We start from the raw sequence: 18025 nt of genomic DNA, 5'->3' as shown, positions 1-18025 counted from the left end.
ATCTTGAAAACTGGTGAGAAAAATGAAAGTCGAACAACCAAAGCGTGATTAGAGGCGCTCGTAATTAGTTAGAAAATTACTTTGGCTTAGGTAGAGGGGGAAGGTGAAGGAGATTGTGCAGCGACGAGTCACATCTCTTCTGGTTACACTACTAAGCGTGCAATTTGCCTCAGAAAGCAAAAGCCTTCACCATACTTGTGATTGTCTTTTTAAAGCCTCTATCAAAATAGTTTTGGATTAATGACACTTGTAGCACGTGTCCATTTCAGTTTCCGAAAAAAGTCTAGAAATGCGTGCAGTAACAAAAACGGCGGAAATTCGTCAAAATCGTTAAATCCGCCAAGCTGATTTCGCTCTGACGAATTTAACTACAATTCGTCAAAATCGTCAAATCCATGAACAACCACTCGGTTTGACAAAGTTTCGTCAATTCTGCCATTTCGGTCACCGCGTGCATTTCTGCCCTTAAGTAGAGATATGTTTAGGGAGTTTCCTCTCTCCGTTTCCCATATCAGCTTCCCGAGTGATCGAGAAAAGATGACAGGTGGAAACAAACCATTGAATAGTTGACAGCTGTAACTTTGTCAAGAATTAAAATTGCAGCTCTTCCCATAATGAAACTGTGAATTCTGTAGCAATGACTGACCGGAAGTCACCATACTTTCATTATTTCAACTTACGACATAATGCGATTTTCATCTGATCGAAAACAGTGAGAATACAAACGCTAACAATGGATAATCTCAAGGAATTACTTAAACCAAAAACGTTTAACACAGTTAGCCATGCCGCTGTCGTTGTTTGGATCCTGATCGGTGTAATCTTCCTTGGCATTTTTGCAGACGCAGAAAACAGCGAATCCAGGTATGATTTCCGCTGTGACGTGGCGAAGAGTAGGAACATCGACCTTGTCCGTGGAAGATGTTTCGAGTTATACGAGAAGCAGTATAACAAACACGATGTTCCTATCTATGCCTTCGTGATCATGAATTTCTTCCTCATCGGAACTGTCTGTGTTATTTACTCCCAAATAGCGAGCCCTACAGTCGATCAACTGTCGCCAAGCGCTCGTAACGGTGATCTCGAGGGGCAGTTGCGCGACCAAAGAAACGCACTTTCTGGGAAAAAGCTGTTCATCGCTTACTGCTTTCAACTTTTCGCAAGGATTGTTTTAAAAGTTCTCTTCATAGTTCTACAAAGTCAGTTTCTTTATCCTCTGGGCTTTCCCCCCAACTTTCCTTGTTATCTAACCTCTGGAGGGAGTCAGCCAAGGAATTCTACTGGCGTCTGGTACGAGTGTCATAATCAACGAGCAACTAAGAAAAACTCCTGGATGCGCGCTGTTCTTGTCGTGAACGGAATTTTTCTCTTTGGCATTCTGTTAGAAACTGTCTATATTTTGCTACGAGCGTGGAAAGAGGATAGTTTCATGAAAAATTCCAAGTTTCTAGAGGCTCACCTGAATCCCTCCCATGCCAGTTCGCAAAATGCTACCACATCGATTGTGTTGAGACCTGAACCTCCGCAGCAAGAAGAAAGAACAGAGCAAGAAACGAAAGCCCCACATGAACAACACCAGGTAGAGGAAAGTAAAGAACATGAAACGAACATCCCACATCTGCCAAGCAAGCCTCAAGAAGAAAGAACAGAGCAAGAAACGAACGCCCCACAAGAACAACACCAGGAAGAGGAAAGTAAAGAACATGAAACTAACATCCCACATCTGCCAAGCAAGCCTCAAGAAGAAAGAACAGAGCAAGAAACGAACGCCCCACAAGAACAACACCAGGAAGAGGAAAGTAAAGAACAGGAAACGAACATCCCACATCTGCCAAGCAAGCCTCAACAACTCCAAAAACCACCGCTTCAGGAATTCATAGACAATACAAAGAAAATTATTAGAGATGAGACAAAGCGACCTCCCCAACTCCGGTCGCCTTTTTCAAATACTCCCGGCGAAGGACACCCATCTAAACATTTGACCCTGGATCAGATTTACACAAACCTTGTCGTTGTTCCAAACAGAGCCAAATATGATTTTTCTGGAGGCAGAAGGGAGAAACTGGGAGTTTACACCAGAGCTGGTGAGAAAAACACAACACCTAGAGGGCCGGAGGACATTCTTAACAACGAAAACAAAAACGTTTTGATTGTTGGTCGTCCCGGAATCGGAAAGACACTTTGCTGTACCAAACTCCTCAGAGACTGGGCATTTAACAAAGTATTCCATGAATCATCTGATGTTAACATCCATTTTGATGCTACTTTCTTCATCAAATTCAGAACATTCAACGCGGCACCCGACCTTAGCCTCCGGGAACTACTCACATCGTCAGAACATTCCCCCTCAAATCACATGGATGATGAAGTCTGGAATTACATCCTTGAGAACCCCCAAAGAGTTCTGATTATTTTCGATGGAATCGATGAATTTAAACCTAATTCAAAGATAGGGGAGGAAAATTTCGAGCCTCAATTCAAAAACCGCATAGATGAGAAGATGCCCTTGTATGCTCTATACGAGAAGCTTGCGACTGGGAAACTACTCAACGGAGCTGCCGTTTTGACAACCACAAGACCTACAGCTTTGTCATGCATCGAGCGTGTTGATTTCGACAAAGTCTTCGAGATCCTCGGCTTCTCATCCAAACAAGTCGAAGAGTACGTAAACAAATTTGCTGAGGAGGACAAGCATGCGGGCAAAACAATATGGCGACACATCGGCGGCAACAGGAACATTCTCTCTCTATGCTACATTCCTGCGAGTTGCTTCATCATTTGCTCAACTCTCTTTCAAATGGTGAAGTTCTATGGTTCTGAAAGTCTTAGCCTACCAACGAAATTAACAGATATTTACAAGAAGGCAGTGAAAATATTTTACTTAAGACACAACGAAGAATTCCGTGGCAAGAATTTCACTCGCGAAGATTTTGAATCAGATAATTTGCCCCCTAACGTTCAAAAGAAATTCGAGAAACTTGAAAAAATGGCATTTGAAGGAATTAAAGAAGGAAGGCTGGTCTTCGGGGGAAACGAAGTACGCGGATTGGAAGGCAGCGCTCTTTTTCACCGCTTACCCGACCGTGAAACTGCCGCGTCAAAACGTGAACAACAATTCTGTTTCATTCATTTAACAATGCAAGAGTTTTTCGCTGCGAGGCACCTAGCAAACATGGATGAAACAGAACTGAGGAACTTTGTTTCTACGAACATCGCGGACGGCAAATGGCAGCTGGTTTTTCAGTTTCTAGCAGGACTAATGAACGAGAAAGAAAACCTACCGAGCGAAATCATCACAGACCTTCTTCCTGTAGAAACTAAAGAGAAAGAAAGCCAGTGGTACGACGAAGAGTTGACAGAGGATATGGAGCCAAGGAAACTAACTTGTTGGCCGACTGAAGACAAAAAACATTTAGCAGTGACATTATTTAAATGCATTAACGAAAGTAGTGAGATGGAGGAAATAGTTCAGAGAAAACTACAACAATTTAACTTTAATTTGGTAAATTTTAATCGTTGTCATCTCACACCTGTGGATTGTGCTTCAGTAGTTACTGCAATTAAGAATGTTCAACAAATTTCACATTTAGGTTTGGGGGGCAATAGCTTTGGTCCGTTAGGTTGTTTTGAAATTGGTAAGTTGTTAAAATGTAGTAAATCTCAACTGAGCTGGTTACACCTCGTAGGAAATCAATTGACAGACGAAGGAGCAAAGTATTTAGCTGAAGCCATCAACAACAACAACTGTCACCTACGCACGTTAGACCTCAGAGCAAATAACATCTCACACATTGGAGCACAGCACTTGGCTGAAGCCATCAACAACAACTGTCAGCTACGCACGTTAGACCTCACACACAATAACATCTCACACATTGGAGCACAGCACTTGGCTGAAGCCATCAACAACAACAACTGTCAGCTACACACGTTGTACCTCTCAGCAAATAACATCTCAGACATTGGAGCACAGCACTTGGCTGAAGCCATCAACAACAACAACTGTCAGCTACGCACGTTAAACCTCTCAGCAAATAACATCTCCGACATTGGAGCACAGCACTTGGCTGAAGCCATCAACAACAACAACTGCCAGCTACGCACGTTAATCCTCACATACAATAACATCTCAGACATTGGAGCACAGCACTTGGCTGAAGCCATCAACAACAACAACTGTCAGCTACGCACGTTATACCTCTTCGCAAATAACATCACAGAAGCAGGTATACAACACGCAGAGAATTTACTTAGCAATAGTCAGTCTAACTGTCGCGTTATTATCTAACATCGCCAATTCACAAATAATTGCTTAATCTGGAAAAAAAAGTTAAATAATCACTTACAATTCAAAATGTGAGGTAACCAGCTCAGTGACAATTACAACACAACCACTAAAATCGTGAATGAACGAAAGACAACAAAGTTTGTGAAGCGCTCAGAGCAGAGAGATTATTTGAACCGGATCGAAATGAAGAAAAATGAACCAATGAACATGTTTATTGAGAACAAAGGATGTCAAAGTGTCTTTTTTTGTAAACGAACCAATCAACATTGAAGTTAAAACACAAAACTTACTGCATAGAAAACAAACAAACCTCGGACCTCTCAGGAAACTTTATCATTTCATGCTTGGTTTATTTCGATCTTAAATTTACTGCTTGCTTCTGTATGATTTGACCACTTTGGTCTGTCATAAGAAATAGTTTTCTGTTTAGTTTATTGAAGTTCTTTAAGAGATTATAGGCGGATCAGATGAGTAAATACGATACAGATCGCTTCCTAGGGTTGTTTTTTTTTTCTGTTTGTTTTTCTTTTCGATCAAAGAGATCCGGTTCGAGTAGTTTCATACTGTCTGCTGATGAAATTGTAAACAAATTGTAAATAAGGAAACCCATTACTTTTCAAAGACAAAAGACTTTATTGTAGGTTAGTGGTGTGGGACATTTATTACGTTACACAATTTTTTTAAGGTGTATGCAGTAGCTTTAAATATTGGAGTGTTTTTGCACATATTTTTTGCCTGTTACTATTATCATGATAAAATGAAAAACTCTGAAAGTTGAGATTTCACTGACTAGTATTTGTAGATAAAAGCAGAACTCCTAAGTTTATCAGATGATTGTTGAATAAATCATGTAAGCAGATTTACTCTTTGTGTTGCTGTCAATTCGGCCCCTATGGTTAGACATATCAGACAGAGTAAAGAGCTTTACAATAAGTTTCAAAACAAAAAAATAATTGGACAAAGGAAGGCGATGAGGGTGGGGTGGGGGAAGGGGGGGGTTGGTAAAGCCTTCTCAATATCACACGAAACTATAAATAATTTATCTGAGAAACATGATCAGCTAAAATAGAGGCTTTTTCCAGTAGTGCCTTCTCTTCAGCAGAGAGAGCACCCTTCTTAAAATCAACTATTGCCCTACCTTAGGTTGAAATACAAAATTATTCCAACCCTATTTTAAACCTAGACCAAAATTTCACACCCTGTCTTAAACCAGCAATAAAACATCTTCAAAAAATTAAATGAAAATAGCTTGTTACCTCAAATAAATGCCCAACCAGATATTGAAAATTCTGCTCCAAATTTTCATCATACACAATCATGTTTAGTTTTTCATAATATGCATGTTTAGTTTGGAGAATTCGGTATTGGATCAACTAATAATCCCCTCCCCTAGCTGATATTTTCTCGATTCCCATCACTTGTCTGCTTGATATTGTATTGATATTGTAAGGAGAAATTCTGTCTTGGTCACTCATGGGAGTGAAGGCTTAAAGGGTTAACACACAATGAAAAATTGCTTGACCCTATTTTCAATCAAGTTTCTTTCACAAGTTAACAAATATTCAATACCCTATTTACATGAACACGTGAATCTGTCAGCTACTGACAATTTTAATCTTTAGTATTCAAAACATTTATAACCATAATGCTTTCTGTTCTCTGAAGCTTATAACCCATTAACTCCCAAGGACTGATTGCTACTTCTCCCCTTCAGCTGCTATACATTTCATTGTAAATTAATTACAAGAATTTGAGGTTAGATCAAGATAAAAACTTGAAGGTATTCTCATTACCTTATGGATACAACAAGGAGAAGCTACATGTTAATCACTTCCAGGAAGCAAAGGGTTAAGATGTGCACATCTGCAATTATTGTTAGGAGTTCTGTGTCTCAATAGAAACAAATTGGGCTTTAACTTGGGGTAGAAGAGCACAGAACATGTCATCACAATGGAATGTGCTGCACATCAAATTCATCACCTTAGAGAAAAATGTGTAAAAATATGTAATATGTCAATTAGCTTACTCACAAGCATTTTAACTTGGTACATCTAGAAATATACAAATTAGTCTTTAACTTACATTTATCTCAGTAGTCTGGAAATGTGGAATTCTGGAAATACACCAATAATTCTTTAGCTTAGTTGGATGTATCTTAAGTTGATAGTCTAGAAATGTGAAAATCTGGAAATAGTACAAGGATATGGTTTTAACTTTGGTTCAGAAAAAATTCAATTTTCTTTGTAGCCCACTGTCTTGCTTCCTCTACTTCATTCAGTAAAGAAAAATCCTTAATCTATCAAACACCTTTGTTTTGCCCAATTTCCCAACAGAAACATGGGAGAAGAGAGAGACAAAAGTTCAAAGAGAGAGGGGGGGGGGAAATAGAGGACCAAGGGGGGAGGGGTATGGCAAAGGTTCCAAAGGTGACAATGAAAACAAAAATGTTGACCCTGGTAAAATGAAGATCAACTGAACCAATACAACTCAATAGAAAAGGGCTTAGAAATAACAATTACCTCAGCATATATGGTTTGCCCTTTTTCTTGATATCACTTAAATGGCACAATTCACAAGTTTTCTTTACCTCTTGTTTGAACCATGTCAACAGATATGATGCATGCATGTGTTTTACTGAGCCTGAACCGTAGCACTGAGTTTTAGGGGCTTGTTCCCCTGAAGAGTGATAAATACAGCAGATGCTCTGACTCAGACAGATCAGAATTTCCTGAAAATTCACATTTCCTGAAAAAGAGTAAAGGTTCATTTTTAATGATTTTTGAGTTATTAGCAAAAATATTAAATATGTAACCCTATGTTGGCATATCAAATGGTATTTATCTTGGATGGGCGCATTAGAGTATGTATCTTGTATAACCTGACTTCTGCATTAGGGTATGTATCTCACACTAATCACATCACAGCAATAAGGTATGCTTGCACCAATCAAAGTGTCACAGTATTGTCCCTCATGCCAATCACATCATAAAATTAGGGTACTGTCATATGTTGCAATGGAATCAAACTAACATTGATAAACACCAAGAATAGCATTAACAAAGAACTATGAGCTCATCTACCCAGTGTAATAGTTAATTTCTTCTAAGAACTTCATTGCTATGACCTGCAGGAGGTTAGAAAGGTGATCAGGGAATTTTTTTCTACCATTTAGAAGTTAAAACATGTTTTGTGTAACACTCCTTCACTTACAATGCACATGCCATTGGCTCAAGGCCTTTCATGAAATTATCACTAGAACTTTTGTTTTGGAAGGGCTAGTGTTTTGTTGACTGGGATAAAAATTGTGCAAAGCATTTGCATAAAGCAGATTTGATCAATAATCTAGTTTTTGCCTTTTGATTGCTCTTTTTGCAAAAGCTGAAAAAATCACAAAGTTATATTTACTTTCTGTGTCAACTGTCATGTGGACTATATATTTATTTTTGCTTTTAAAAGTTCTCCATGCTTCTGTTAGTCATCTTGTGTTTAAAAGGTATTTTCCTGATACAATTACATGTTAACTTGTTGCTATGAACTAGACTTTCTCAGATAATTGCCATTTTCCAGTAAACAACCTAAATTTTACAAGATAATCCCACTCCACTGAAAAAATTTCACATGGAACTAAATGCTACTTTGAGTCAATTTTCCATGCAGTTCTCATGTGCTAAGATATGATTTACCAATCAAATTCACTTTTAGCTGCCCAGGACTTCATCCCGTCACATGTCAATTCCTTCTAGACAGCCTGCATCTTATCATGTATTCCACACAAATGAGGCAAAGTACAGATAGGCAATTACCAAATAAAGAGCCCATGTTGTTATGCTTTGAAATATGATACTTTTCTCACCACTTTTCTGCACTAATGTTGTTCATTTTTGCTAACAATTATTCAGACACCAGTGGCAATAGACCTTAAAATGTTTCTCTGAGTTATTTCTGATAAACTAGAAGGTTTTTTTTTTTTTTCTTGCATGCATAGCATGCCTATGTTTTAAGTATGCCCTTGTCAGTAACTACCCAATCAACAGTGAAAGAGTATTTTTGGACAAAAATAAGGGGTGTTTCAGCTCAGGGACAGTACTTGAAGTGTTACCAAGTGAATAATTTTGCCTTTCACTATCCCTACCATTCAATGGGAGGCCCGTCCGACAAATTAAGAATTAAAACACAACTATCATACCTCATGGCTGACAAAGATAAATGCTATAAAGTGGCAACTATGGTATTCTGTATTTCCTTTCTTCACATTTTCAATTTGTTTTTTTCTCATTTTTTATTCTTCTTTGGTATTTTTCTTTAAGGAAACAAAAAATCTTAAACCACTGCCTATGGTTAAAATCAAGCAGAGGGTAAAATAGTATGCTAAATATTTAACTATCATAACAACACTCCTTAGTATGACACACTGTGCAGCAATTGGAATCATCATTTGCATGAATGTACTTCTGACACTATGGGGCACTATGGTAAGACTAAACTCTTAAAGATTCTCTGCCTTTCTGTAGACATACCACCAAGCATATCTATTTCCCAGAGAAAACTGGAAAACTGAAATACTCCTAAACTCCACCAACTTGGGGAGGAGGTGGGTTAGGAAGAGAAACAGGGGGCTGGTTTCACCTTGGTATTCACAGGTGACTCATAATTCTCAAAAACTGTCTCACAATGTCATTTGGAAATCATGAAAAGAATAATTTACAGGCCTGTTAACAGCTTCATCATCTGAAAAATTAGCCTAATGCTCTTTGAAAAGTCTAAAGCTACTAACTACAGGGGAAGCAGAACTGGGAGCAGCAGAAGCTAAGGGAAACGTGGGGGGGGGGGGTCAACAACTACACATTCAAACAAAACTATCATTCAAATGGAGTAAAATTATCACGTTCAACACGAACATACTGATCTACTGCGAAAAATAGAGTTAACTTTGATTATTCTTGTGGATGTGCATTCAAAAATCAAGGTTGCTATGTTCAATTTTTACCAGATGAAAATATTTCACTCACTAAAAGCTGCAGACTCTTCCTCCGGCAGCTCCTCGTCGTCATCACCTTCTCCTTCCCTAAAATATCAACATGACGATGTTTGCGTTCCGCTTGTTCCTTGGAGTTAACTAATACAAAATAAAAGCCAGTCTATGACTTCACGTGCATCTGTTGTATAGTTAAGGGGAGTAAAACGTACAACTGTGAGAACGTTTGATGAGGCAGCTTTCACATTCAAATCGATAACAATACAGAGGTGACACCCTGAAAAACATGATTCCGAAGAGCGATGGCCAGTGTCAGGGCTGAACCAAGACGAGTCACAAGAGATATGATTTAACGAGTGTCCCACGGGGTAGTACTTGGTGTAAGACTGCCCAAAATGTCCCGGGCCACCGCCCATAGTATTAGTACTGTAGTAGGACCTATGGTACCCGCAGGAGTTGTGTAGTACCTGTGGTAGCTGTAGTACCTGTAGTAGCTGTACTAGTAGATGTAGTACCTGTAGTGGCTGTAGTAGCTGTAGTAACCCTGTAGTACCTGTAGAACCTGTAGTAGCTGTAGTAGCTGTAGTAGCTGTAGTAGCTGTAGTAGCTGTAGTAGCTGTAGTACCTGTAGTACCTGTAGTAGCTGTAGTAGTAGTTGTAGTACCTGTAGTACCTGTAGTAGCTGTAGTAGCTGTAGTACCTGTAGTAGCTGTAGTAGCTGTAGTACGTGTAGTACCTGTAGTACGTGTAGTACCTGTAGTACGTGTAGTAGCTGTAGTACCTGTAGTACCTGTAGTAGCTGTAGTAGCTATAGTAGCTGTAGTACGTGTAGTAGCCGTAGTACCTGTGGTAGCTGTAGTACCTGTAGTAGGTGTAGTACTTGTAGTACCTATAGTATCTGTAGTGTCTGTAGTAGGTGTAGTAGGTGTAGTAGGTGTAGTAGCTGTAGTACCTGTAGTAGTAGTAGCTGTAGTAGCTGTAGTACCTGTAGTACCTGTAGTACCTGTAGTACCTGTAGTACCTATAGTACCTGTAGTACCTGTAGTAGGTGTAGTAGGTGTAGTACCTGTAGTATCTGTAGTGTCTGTAGTAGCTGTAGTAGCTGTAGTAGCTGTAGTACCTGTAGTAGTAGTAGCTGTAGTACCTGTAGTACCTGTAGTACCTGTAGTACCTGTAGTACCTGTAGAACCTATAGTACCTGTAGTACCTGTAGTAGCTGTAGTGGGTGTAGTAGATGTAGTACCTGTAGAAGCTGTAGTACCTGTAGTACCTGTAGTAGCTGTAGTAGTAGTTGTAGTACCTGTAGTACCTGTAGTACCTGTAGTACCTGTAGTAGCTGTAGTACCTGTAGTAGCTGTAGTACATGTAGTACCTGTAGTACGTGTAGTAGCTGTAGTACCTGTAGTACCTGTAGTAGCTGTAGTAGCTATAGTAGCTGTAGTACGTGTAGTAGCCGTAGTACCTGTGGTAGCTGTAGTACCTGTAGTAGGTGTAGTACTTGTAGTACCTATAGTATCTGTAGTGTCTGTAGTAGCTGTAGTACCTTTAGTACCCGTAGTAGCTGTAGTAGTTGTAGTACCTGTAGTAACTGTAGTAGTTGTTGTACCTATAGTAACTGTAGTACCTGTAGTACCTGTAGTACGTGTAGTAGCTGTAGTAGCTGTAGTAGCTGTAGTAGCTGTAGTAGCTGTAGTAGCTGTAGTAGCTGTAGTAGCTGTAGTAGCCGTAGTACCTGTAGTAGCTGTAGTACCTATAGTACCTATAGTACATGTAGTACCTGTAGTAGGTGTAGTGGGTGTAGTACCTGTAGTATCTGTGGTGTCTGTAGTAGGTCTAGTAGCTGTAGTAGCTGTAGTACCTGTAGTAGTTGTAGTACCTGTAGTAGGTGTAGTACCTGTAGCAGGTGTAGTACCTGTAGCAGGTGTAGTAGCTGTAGTATCTGTAGTAGGTGTAGTAGCTGTAGTAGCTGTAGTAGGTGAAGTACCTGTAGTCCCATTAGTATCTGTAGTACTTGTAGTAGGTGTAGTAGCTGTAGTAGGTTTAATAGGTGTAGTACCTGTAGTATCTGTAGCAGTTGTAGTAGCTGTGGTATCTGGAGTACCTGTAGCAGCCTTAGTAGGGGCGTCCAGTGGTGTAAGGAATTGTAAAGATTCCTTTCTACCTTCCAACAAATTTTCCAAGCATTTAGATCGACTAGTCTCACTTTAGTCAATCGATCAAACTTGGATAATTATTAGGCGTAAGGCAGTGAAACCGAGTCTATACTCAAAGGGATTGATATAAACTAATGGGCGAGAGAATATATAGAATATAAACGTAGGTATGTGAGTCCTGAATGGAACCTTCTACAAAGTACAAAAGACGATTTGCACAAGCTTATGAAAGGAACGTCAAGGTTCACACACATTTGATGAAGTTAGTGATATATAGGAATATTTTCTAGCTTTTATATTTTTTTACGCGTCCTATCTTGTTCTTACGACTGTGATGTCCCATTCTCAATTGCACAAAATTGACCCGGCGAGGCTACCAGGGGCACCCAAGGACAATTTTCTGCTAAATATCTGTTCGGAGAAGCAAATATTGCCAAGAATTTTCTTTTGCTTGAGGAAGACTAAAAATTCCTAGATGGACCTTTCATTCATTTACAATTTTCGATGCTTTATACCTAATAAATTCCCTACCAATTCTGATTTTTAATGTTTCAAAATCAGTTCCCAGGTTACAATATTTTTGTTAAAAAATGGTCACCTAAAGTTTTTTTTGGATTCTAAAATGTGATGGAGAGAGGTCACCAGAAAAATACTCACTTGCGTAAATCGTTAAATTGAAACTAAAATTTTCGCAAAAGTAACACTGAAACCTTTGTAATTGTGAAAACTGACTTAAGTTCCTCTAGGATGACCGGTCAGACCGGGAGGGCTTTCCATAAGTTGCTCGAGATTTTCCAAAAAGTTTCACATTATTTCTCAAACAACTGCTCAAAAGTTGCCAAAAACAATCAAAAGTTGCTTATTGCAACAAAACTTACTCAAACGGTTGCTCAAAAACAAAATCTTTGTTTGGTCTGAAGTTATGAAAATATGCAAATTGTACAAACAAAAGTAAGATTTCTTAGAATTTTCGTGCAATTTTTTTCAGCGCAACCAGCGTTGCTTAATAACTTTTTCCGGAGTTAAAATCACGAAGGAAATGTAATGAGCCAAAAACATTCCTTAATGACCTTCTTCACCCGAGACACTCGAGTCAGTCGAGTGAGAATCTGCGTCAATCATTCGCTGACTGACCTTGCGCCCTTCATGTGCCTCAGGGGAGGAGTATTTGTCTCCTTTTTTTACTGGTAATTCGCAAATTGTCTACAAAACATTGTGAAATATGGAACAAAGGCTAATTCAAACACTATGATAAAGTTCTAGAGAAATCTTAATCCAAAAGCCAATAGTTGCAATAAAGGAAAGATGTTGTTCCAAATACGAGAAGTTGCCAAAAAGTTGCCTGCTTGTGGAAATCTCTAATGACCTAAACGATAACAATTTTGTAGTGCCGCTTAGAATACATTTCTAGGGTGCAGAAAAGAAAACTCTGGACTGCGTAAAAAGTGATTCCAACATACTTTAAAGGAGACAGTCTTTGGGTGCCCCTGAGGCTTTAACCCTTTACTATGTGACATCACGGCACTGTCAAGCGAGTCCGGAAACGTAGTTGGAAAACGATATATTCACCTTCCCCACCCCCTTCTCGCGACTTTAAGACGACCGAGTGTGACTGACTGGAAAAAGCCAACAGAGAGACTTGTATTCAAATGTAAAAAACTTTTATTGCCACATTAATCGATAACAAGAGCTAATGATAACTAATGATCAGATACTTTTCTTAAGAAATTATTCTTATTGAAGTCTCTACCTAACTAATGGGAAACTCATAAGTTTCTCGAGCTAACCGCTGCTCTATTTCGCAGAATCTTTTTTTTTCTTGTCTTTGCCATGCTATTACTCAAAACAATTCTTTCAACAATCTGTCATTTTAAGGCACATCAAGAATGTAAATCAAGACGAACATTCTAGAAATAAAGAAATGTTTGCCAATAAAACATAACAAAGTTATCTATACAAACAATAAAAGAACTATGTGATAAGCCTAAAAACGTTAATGGCGATAGAATAATACCTTTTCAATGAATTTATCTTTTATTCTGTTCGCAGAATTGAATCTTGAAACAAATTTTGGTAAGGGTAAATTGAACAAAATTCTGTGAGGCTACTTGAGCCTGTCACGATATAATCTATTGATTTTAAAATACTGAAGAGCTCTGGGAAGGTTTAGAACTTGAGCTCCGAAGTTTCATTTTCCCATCAGTTCTTTATTCATTTATTTATGTTTACAATAGTTCTAGGCGCATGAACGATTTTCAACGAGTTCTCTGCACGGATAGCTAGGCAACTATCCGCTCAAAGACTAAATATTAGGCTCCATTCACACCAAAGCTTGAAGAGTCCTTAAACATGCTTAAAACGGTTTGTGACTGTTTAGTGCACTTTTATCATTTTCAAAATTTTGCAACGATTACGCAACGTCTTGAATTCAATTCAATTAAATCCGTGTAGAACCCTGTGTTCCTTTTTAACCTAGGGATTTTACTTATTAAACATGTCTATTTGGTGTGAATGGTTCATTTGTTACGTATGTGAGTTAGTCTCTTCCTTTTCTTTTTTTGGGTAATTGGGAAGAAAAATGGCTTAGGTTGTCACTCAGCTTCTCTACTTCTGTTTTCCCTGCAAGAAAGAAGGAATACAAATTGTTTTCATGGAAGGTTGCACAATTTAAATTAATCCGATGTTTGAAAAGTATTATTAGAGCAGTATTAAGTCAAGGTTGCTTTATGGGGAGATCCAATGTCATAGGAATGGACCTCTGTTCAGTTTATTTATAGTACAATAGCTGAGCATTAATATATTAACTTGCCTCTCTTCCTAGGTTCCAGCCGTCGTGTGGCCCCTGGTTCCTCTCCAACCCCATCATCAATGCCTCTTCCATCCTCCTTGTCCCCGCATTCGTGTCTTTCTTCGCCATTTCCTTTTGCACTGTTCTCGTCGCTGCCTTCTTCAGGTACATCTGCATCAGTTTCTCCTTTGATCTCTTTGTTATTAGCACTTTCGCTCTCTTCGCTAGTTAATTCTCCTTCGCTATTACTGGTACTTTCTCCTGCGCTCTTTTCACTACTTTCTGCGTCGTTCTCGTCGCTACTTTCTCCGCTCTCTTCGCCACCACTGCCTCCTTTCTTCCCATCTGTACTGGCGCCTTCTCCGACGTCATTGCTGAATACTTCTACTACTTCTCCTGACCCTGTGAAAAAAAAGTTATTTTTTTAACTTCAGAAAAAGTTACAGTGCGATTACACACTTTAGTCTGTTAGTCACACCGAATTGTTGATAGTAACAAAATTTAGCACTACTGTCCGTATGAAGCAGGCTACTAAGGAAAAACGTCACATAAACATCCTTGATCAATATAGATATACAAAGGAACAAAACTGAAGCATGAAAAGCCTTTAAAAAAAATTGAAACTTGTGCAATAGGGTTCAAATACAAAAAGAAATACAACGGTTACCAAAACCGAACACCTCACGCTATCTGAAACGCCTAATTTTTAATCATAAAGTTCAATTAATTCCTAGAAATCTGTTATTAAGATATTTACGGCGCAGAAACATGTCTCTAGTTGGTTCGTTTACTGTCGGGTGACCAGCCAATTGCACTTTTTCCCAATATGTATACTAGGGAGCGGATATTCTGAATTTTATCAAAAACGGTACCTTGATAATTTTTTTTAAAGAAATATTAGGTGCTTTCAAGAGCCATATATACAGCCCATTATGGCTCTTTCCCCAAATTTTAAAATTGTAATTTTTGAAACGACTACAACTTTAATATCATCCTTTTCAAATATCAACTAATGCTAATTTCTGCTGTGAAATGGTGCCGGCATGCTCATGAAAGGCAAACCAAGTCTAAGAAAATAATCACATTTAGCGCCTTTATGAACTTTGTCAGAGAAGAAGCAGAACTTGCAAATGACCCCATCTTCTCACCTGATGCCCTGAAAGCGGAACGCAAGAAGACTGGTACCCAGCCGAAGTGGGGATGGAAGAACAAGTCAAAGAAGAAGGACGATAGTAATTTGAGTGCCAATTCACTCGCGAGATCAGGTACTCCACACCCTAGCGATCTTGCCTCGTCGACAAAACCATTTGCAGATCAAACAGATCAGGCCTGCCCCCTTTGCAACGGTCAGCTAATGCCCACGACTGCAACTTTTTAGTGGTCACTTGAGGTCTTTAAATTTATTTCCTCTCGCGGAATATACGTCTAGATTATCAATTGCGGATCAATTTTTTTTTGGCGTAAACTTAACTGGTTTATATCAAAAAATAACAATTCTTAATATATAAATCAAAACACTTCTACATAACGTAATGTCATAATCATGTTTGAAAATAGCTATCATTGTCTAACCTTCTCCTGGTTTCTTTAAAGCTGAAAAAGAAGACAAAAAAAAAGATTTATCGGAGACTTCTTTTGTGGGAATTGCACTTCGCTCTCTGTTATCTCGAGCCATCGCCCCTGACTGGTACCCCCTTATATGTGCCGCCCAAAGGGTAGGGTTTTTGCACCGGTTTAGTCCGAAAACGGCAATAGATTTTGTCCATTAGAAAGAAAGAGAAAAGTACCAATTAAGATTTAGGTTTTTTTCCTGTTCCAATCCAAGTAATGATGACATAATTTCTAAGCCGCCATGTATGAAAACAGGTGTAAAAACATGACAGTTTTGGTCTGGAATAGAGTCAGGGATTTTGATAACCAGGAGGCGCCCCCGCCTCCCTCCCCTCTGCCAATAATTCCCAGGAGTACTCCCCGGCACTGTTCAACTGGTGAAGAGGTAAGCAGAATAAATTTTATCTCTATGATAATAGTATGTTTTAAAGTCAATACCCTTTTCTCTACAGTAGCTTTCCTTCTCACCTTTCATTATGATGTCCAAACTTTCCTTATCGAACGCTGATTGGTATAGGTAGGTGACTCTTGTGTTCTTTCCTCTAACTTTACGGCATTGGCTTTTTCCAATCTTTGCCCTTTTTAAGTGATTTATGATTCAATGTTAGTGATGCAGTTATTTTTTTTTTGGTTCATTATTGGTGTTGTTTGTTTTACATTTCGATTGTAATAGGTATGCTTTTGCAATACTGTACAATGATGCAGCCATGCAAAACTATTACTATACTACACCTACCACACGTATTACAAATACTACAGATACTACAGGTAGTACACATGCTACAGGTACTACACCTACTACAGATACTACCGATACTACACCTACTACAGCAACTACAGCTTCTACAGGTACTACATCTACTACACCTACTACAGGTACTACAGGTACTACAGGTACTACAGGTACTATAGGTTCTACAGGTACTACAGGTACTACAGGTACTACTACTACTACAGGTACTACAGCTATTACAGCTACTACAGCTACTACAGCTACTACAGCTACTACAGACACTACAGATACTACAGGTACTACACCTACTACACCTACTACAGGTACTACAGGTACTATAGGTACTACAGGTACTACAGGTACTACAGGTACTATAGGTACTACAGGTACTACAGGTACTACAGGCACTACAGCTACTACAGGTACTACAGCTACTACACCTACTACACCTACTACAGACACTACAGATTCTATAGGTACTACAAGTACTACACCTACTACAGGTACTACAGCTACCACAGGTACTACGGCTACTACACGTACTACAGCTACTATAGCTACTACAGCTACTACAGGTACTACAGCTACTACAGCTACCACACGTACTACAGGTACTACATGTACTACAGCTACTACAGCTACTACAGGTACTACAGCTACTACAGGTACTACAGGTACTACAGGTACTACAGGTACTACAACTACTACTACAGCTACTACAGGTACTACAGGTACTACAGGTACTACAGCTTCTACAGGCCTACATCTACTACACCTACTACAGCTACTACAGGTACTACAGGTACTATAGGTTCTACAGGTACTACAGATACTACAGGCACTACAGGTACTACAGGTATTACAGCTACTACAGCTACTACTACTACAGGTACTACAGGTACTACAGGTACTACAGCTACTACAGCTACTACAGCTACTACACCTACTACAGACACTACAGATACTACAGGTACTACACCTACTACACCTACTACAGGTACTACAGGTACTATAGGTACTACAGGTACTACAGGTACTATAGGTACTACAGCTACTACAGCTACTACAGCTACTACTACTACAGGTACTACAGCTACTACAGCTACTACACCTACTACACCTACTACAGACACTACAGATACTATAGGTACTACAAGTACTACACCTACTACAGGTACTACAGCTACCACAGGTTCTACGGCTACTACACGTACTACAGCTACTATAGCTACTACAGCTACTACAGGTACTACAGGTACTACAGGTACTACACGTACTACAGGTACTACACGTACTACAGCTACTACAGCTACTACAGGTACTACAGCTACTACAGCTACTACAGGTACTACAGGTACTACAACTACTACTACAGCTACTACAGGTACTACAGCTACTACGGCTACTACAGCTACTACAGCTACTACAGCTACTACAGCTACTACAGCTACTACAGCTACTACAGGTACTACAGGTA

The 18025-nt window shown here is 39.2% G+C and overlaps 2 protein-coding genes and 1 long non-coding RNA gene across 9 annotated transcripts; 1 reads left to right on the top strand and 2 right to left on the bottom strand.

The window, feature by feature from the left end:
- Nucleotides 1-607: 607 nt before the first annotated feature.
- On the top strand, nt 608-4432 carry LOC149041041 (uncharacterized). The gene has a single exon (XM_089214243.1). It carries the CDS (start codon nt 734-736, stop codon nt 4286-4288), a length of 3555 nt encoding a protein of 1184 aa, XP_089070369.1. The 5' UTR covers nt 608-733; the 3' UTR covers nt 4289-4432.
- A 1369-nt stretch (nt 4433-5801) lies between these two features.
- On the bottom strand, nt 5802-9649 carry LOC149041040 (uncharacterized). Of its 6 annotated transcripts, none has more exons than XR_016189070.1 (4): nt 9298-9637; nt 6876-7033; nt 6371-6472; nt 5802-6268 (listed from the first exon to the last, which is right to left on the bottom strand). It is a non-coding gene; the product is annotated as an uncharacterized LOC149041040 (long non-coding RNA). The 6 variants fall into 6 exon arrangements; XR_016189073.1 differs by having other exon boundaries at nt 6808-7033; nt 9298-9629; XR_016189071.1 differs by having other exon boundaries at nt 6011-6268; nt 6371-6401; nt 6808-7033; nt 9298-9627.
- Nucleotides 9650-13065: 3416 nt separating this feature from the next.
- LOC113684630 (uncharacterized) lies at nt 13066-16423 on the bottom strand. 2 transcript variants are annotated; one of them, XM_089214304.1, is made up of 4 exons: nt 16284-16423; nt 15777-15797; nt 14226-14606; nt 13066-14035 (listed from the first exon to the last, which is right to left on the bottom strand). In XM_089214304.1, exons 1-4 carry the CDS (start codon nt 16288-16290, stop codon nt 13953-13955), a joined length of 492 nt encoding a protein of 163 aa, XP_089070430.1. In that variant the 5' UTR covers nt 16291-16423; the 3' UTR covers nt 13066-13952. The 2 variants fall into 2 exon arrangements, with proteins under 2 accessions (XP_089070430.1, XP_089070429.1); XM_089214303.1 differs by lacking the exon at nt 16284-16423 and having other exon boundaries at nt 15777-15925.
- Between the last annotated feature and the right edge of the window lie 1602 nt (nt 16424-18025).

Source organism: Pocillopora damicornis, chromosome 8, assembly GCF_964200805.1.
Source record: "Pocillopora damicornis chromosome 8, jaPocDami1.2, whole genome shotgun sequence".
NCBI classification, from domain to species: Eukaryota; Metazoa; Cnidaria; class Anthozoa; order Scleractinia; family Pocilloporidae; genus Pocillopora; species Pocillopora damicornis.
This window is presented reverse-complemented; position numbering and strand designations above follow the sequence as displayed.

Bases quoted from the DNA above. Each gene is read 5' to 3' on its own strand.
- LOC149041041 (XM_089214243.1), top strand. From the start codon at position 734: ATGGATAATCTCAAGGAATTACTTAAACCAAAAACGTTTAACACAGTT.
- LOC113684630 (XM_089214303.1), bottom strand. From the start codon at position 15,879: ATGGCTCGAGATAACAGAGAGCGAAGTGCAATTCCCACAAAAGAAGTC. The intron at 14,607-15,776 runs GTTAGACAATGA...TTTTTTTCACAG, and splicing joins TTTAAAGAAACCAGGAGAAG to GGTCAGGAGAAGTAGTAGAA. The intron at 14,036-14,225 runs GCAAGTTAATAT...TCTTTCTTGCAG, and splicing joins GCTGGAACCTAGGAAGAGAG to GGAAAACAGAAGTAGAGAAG.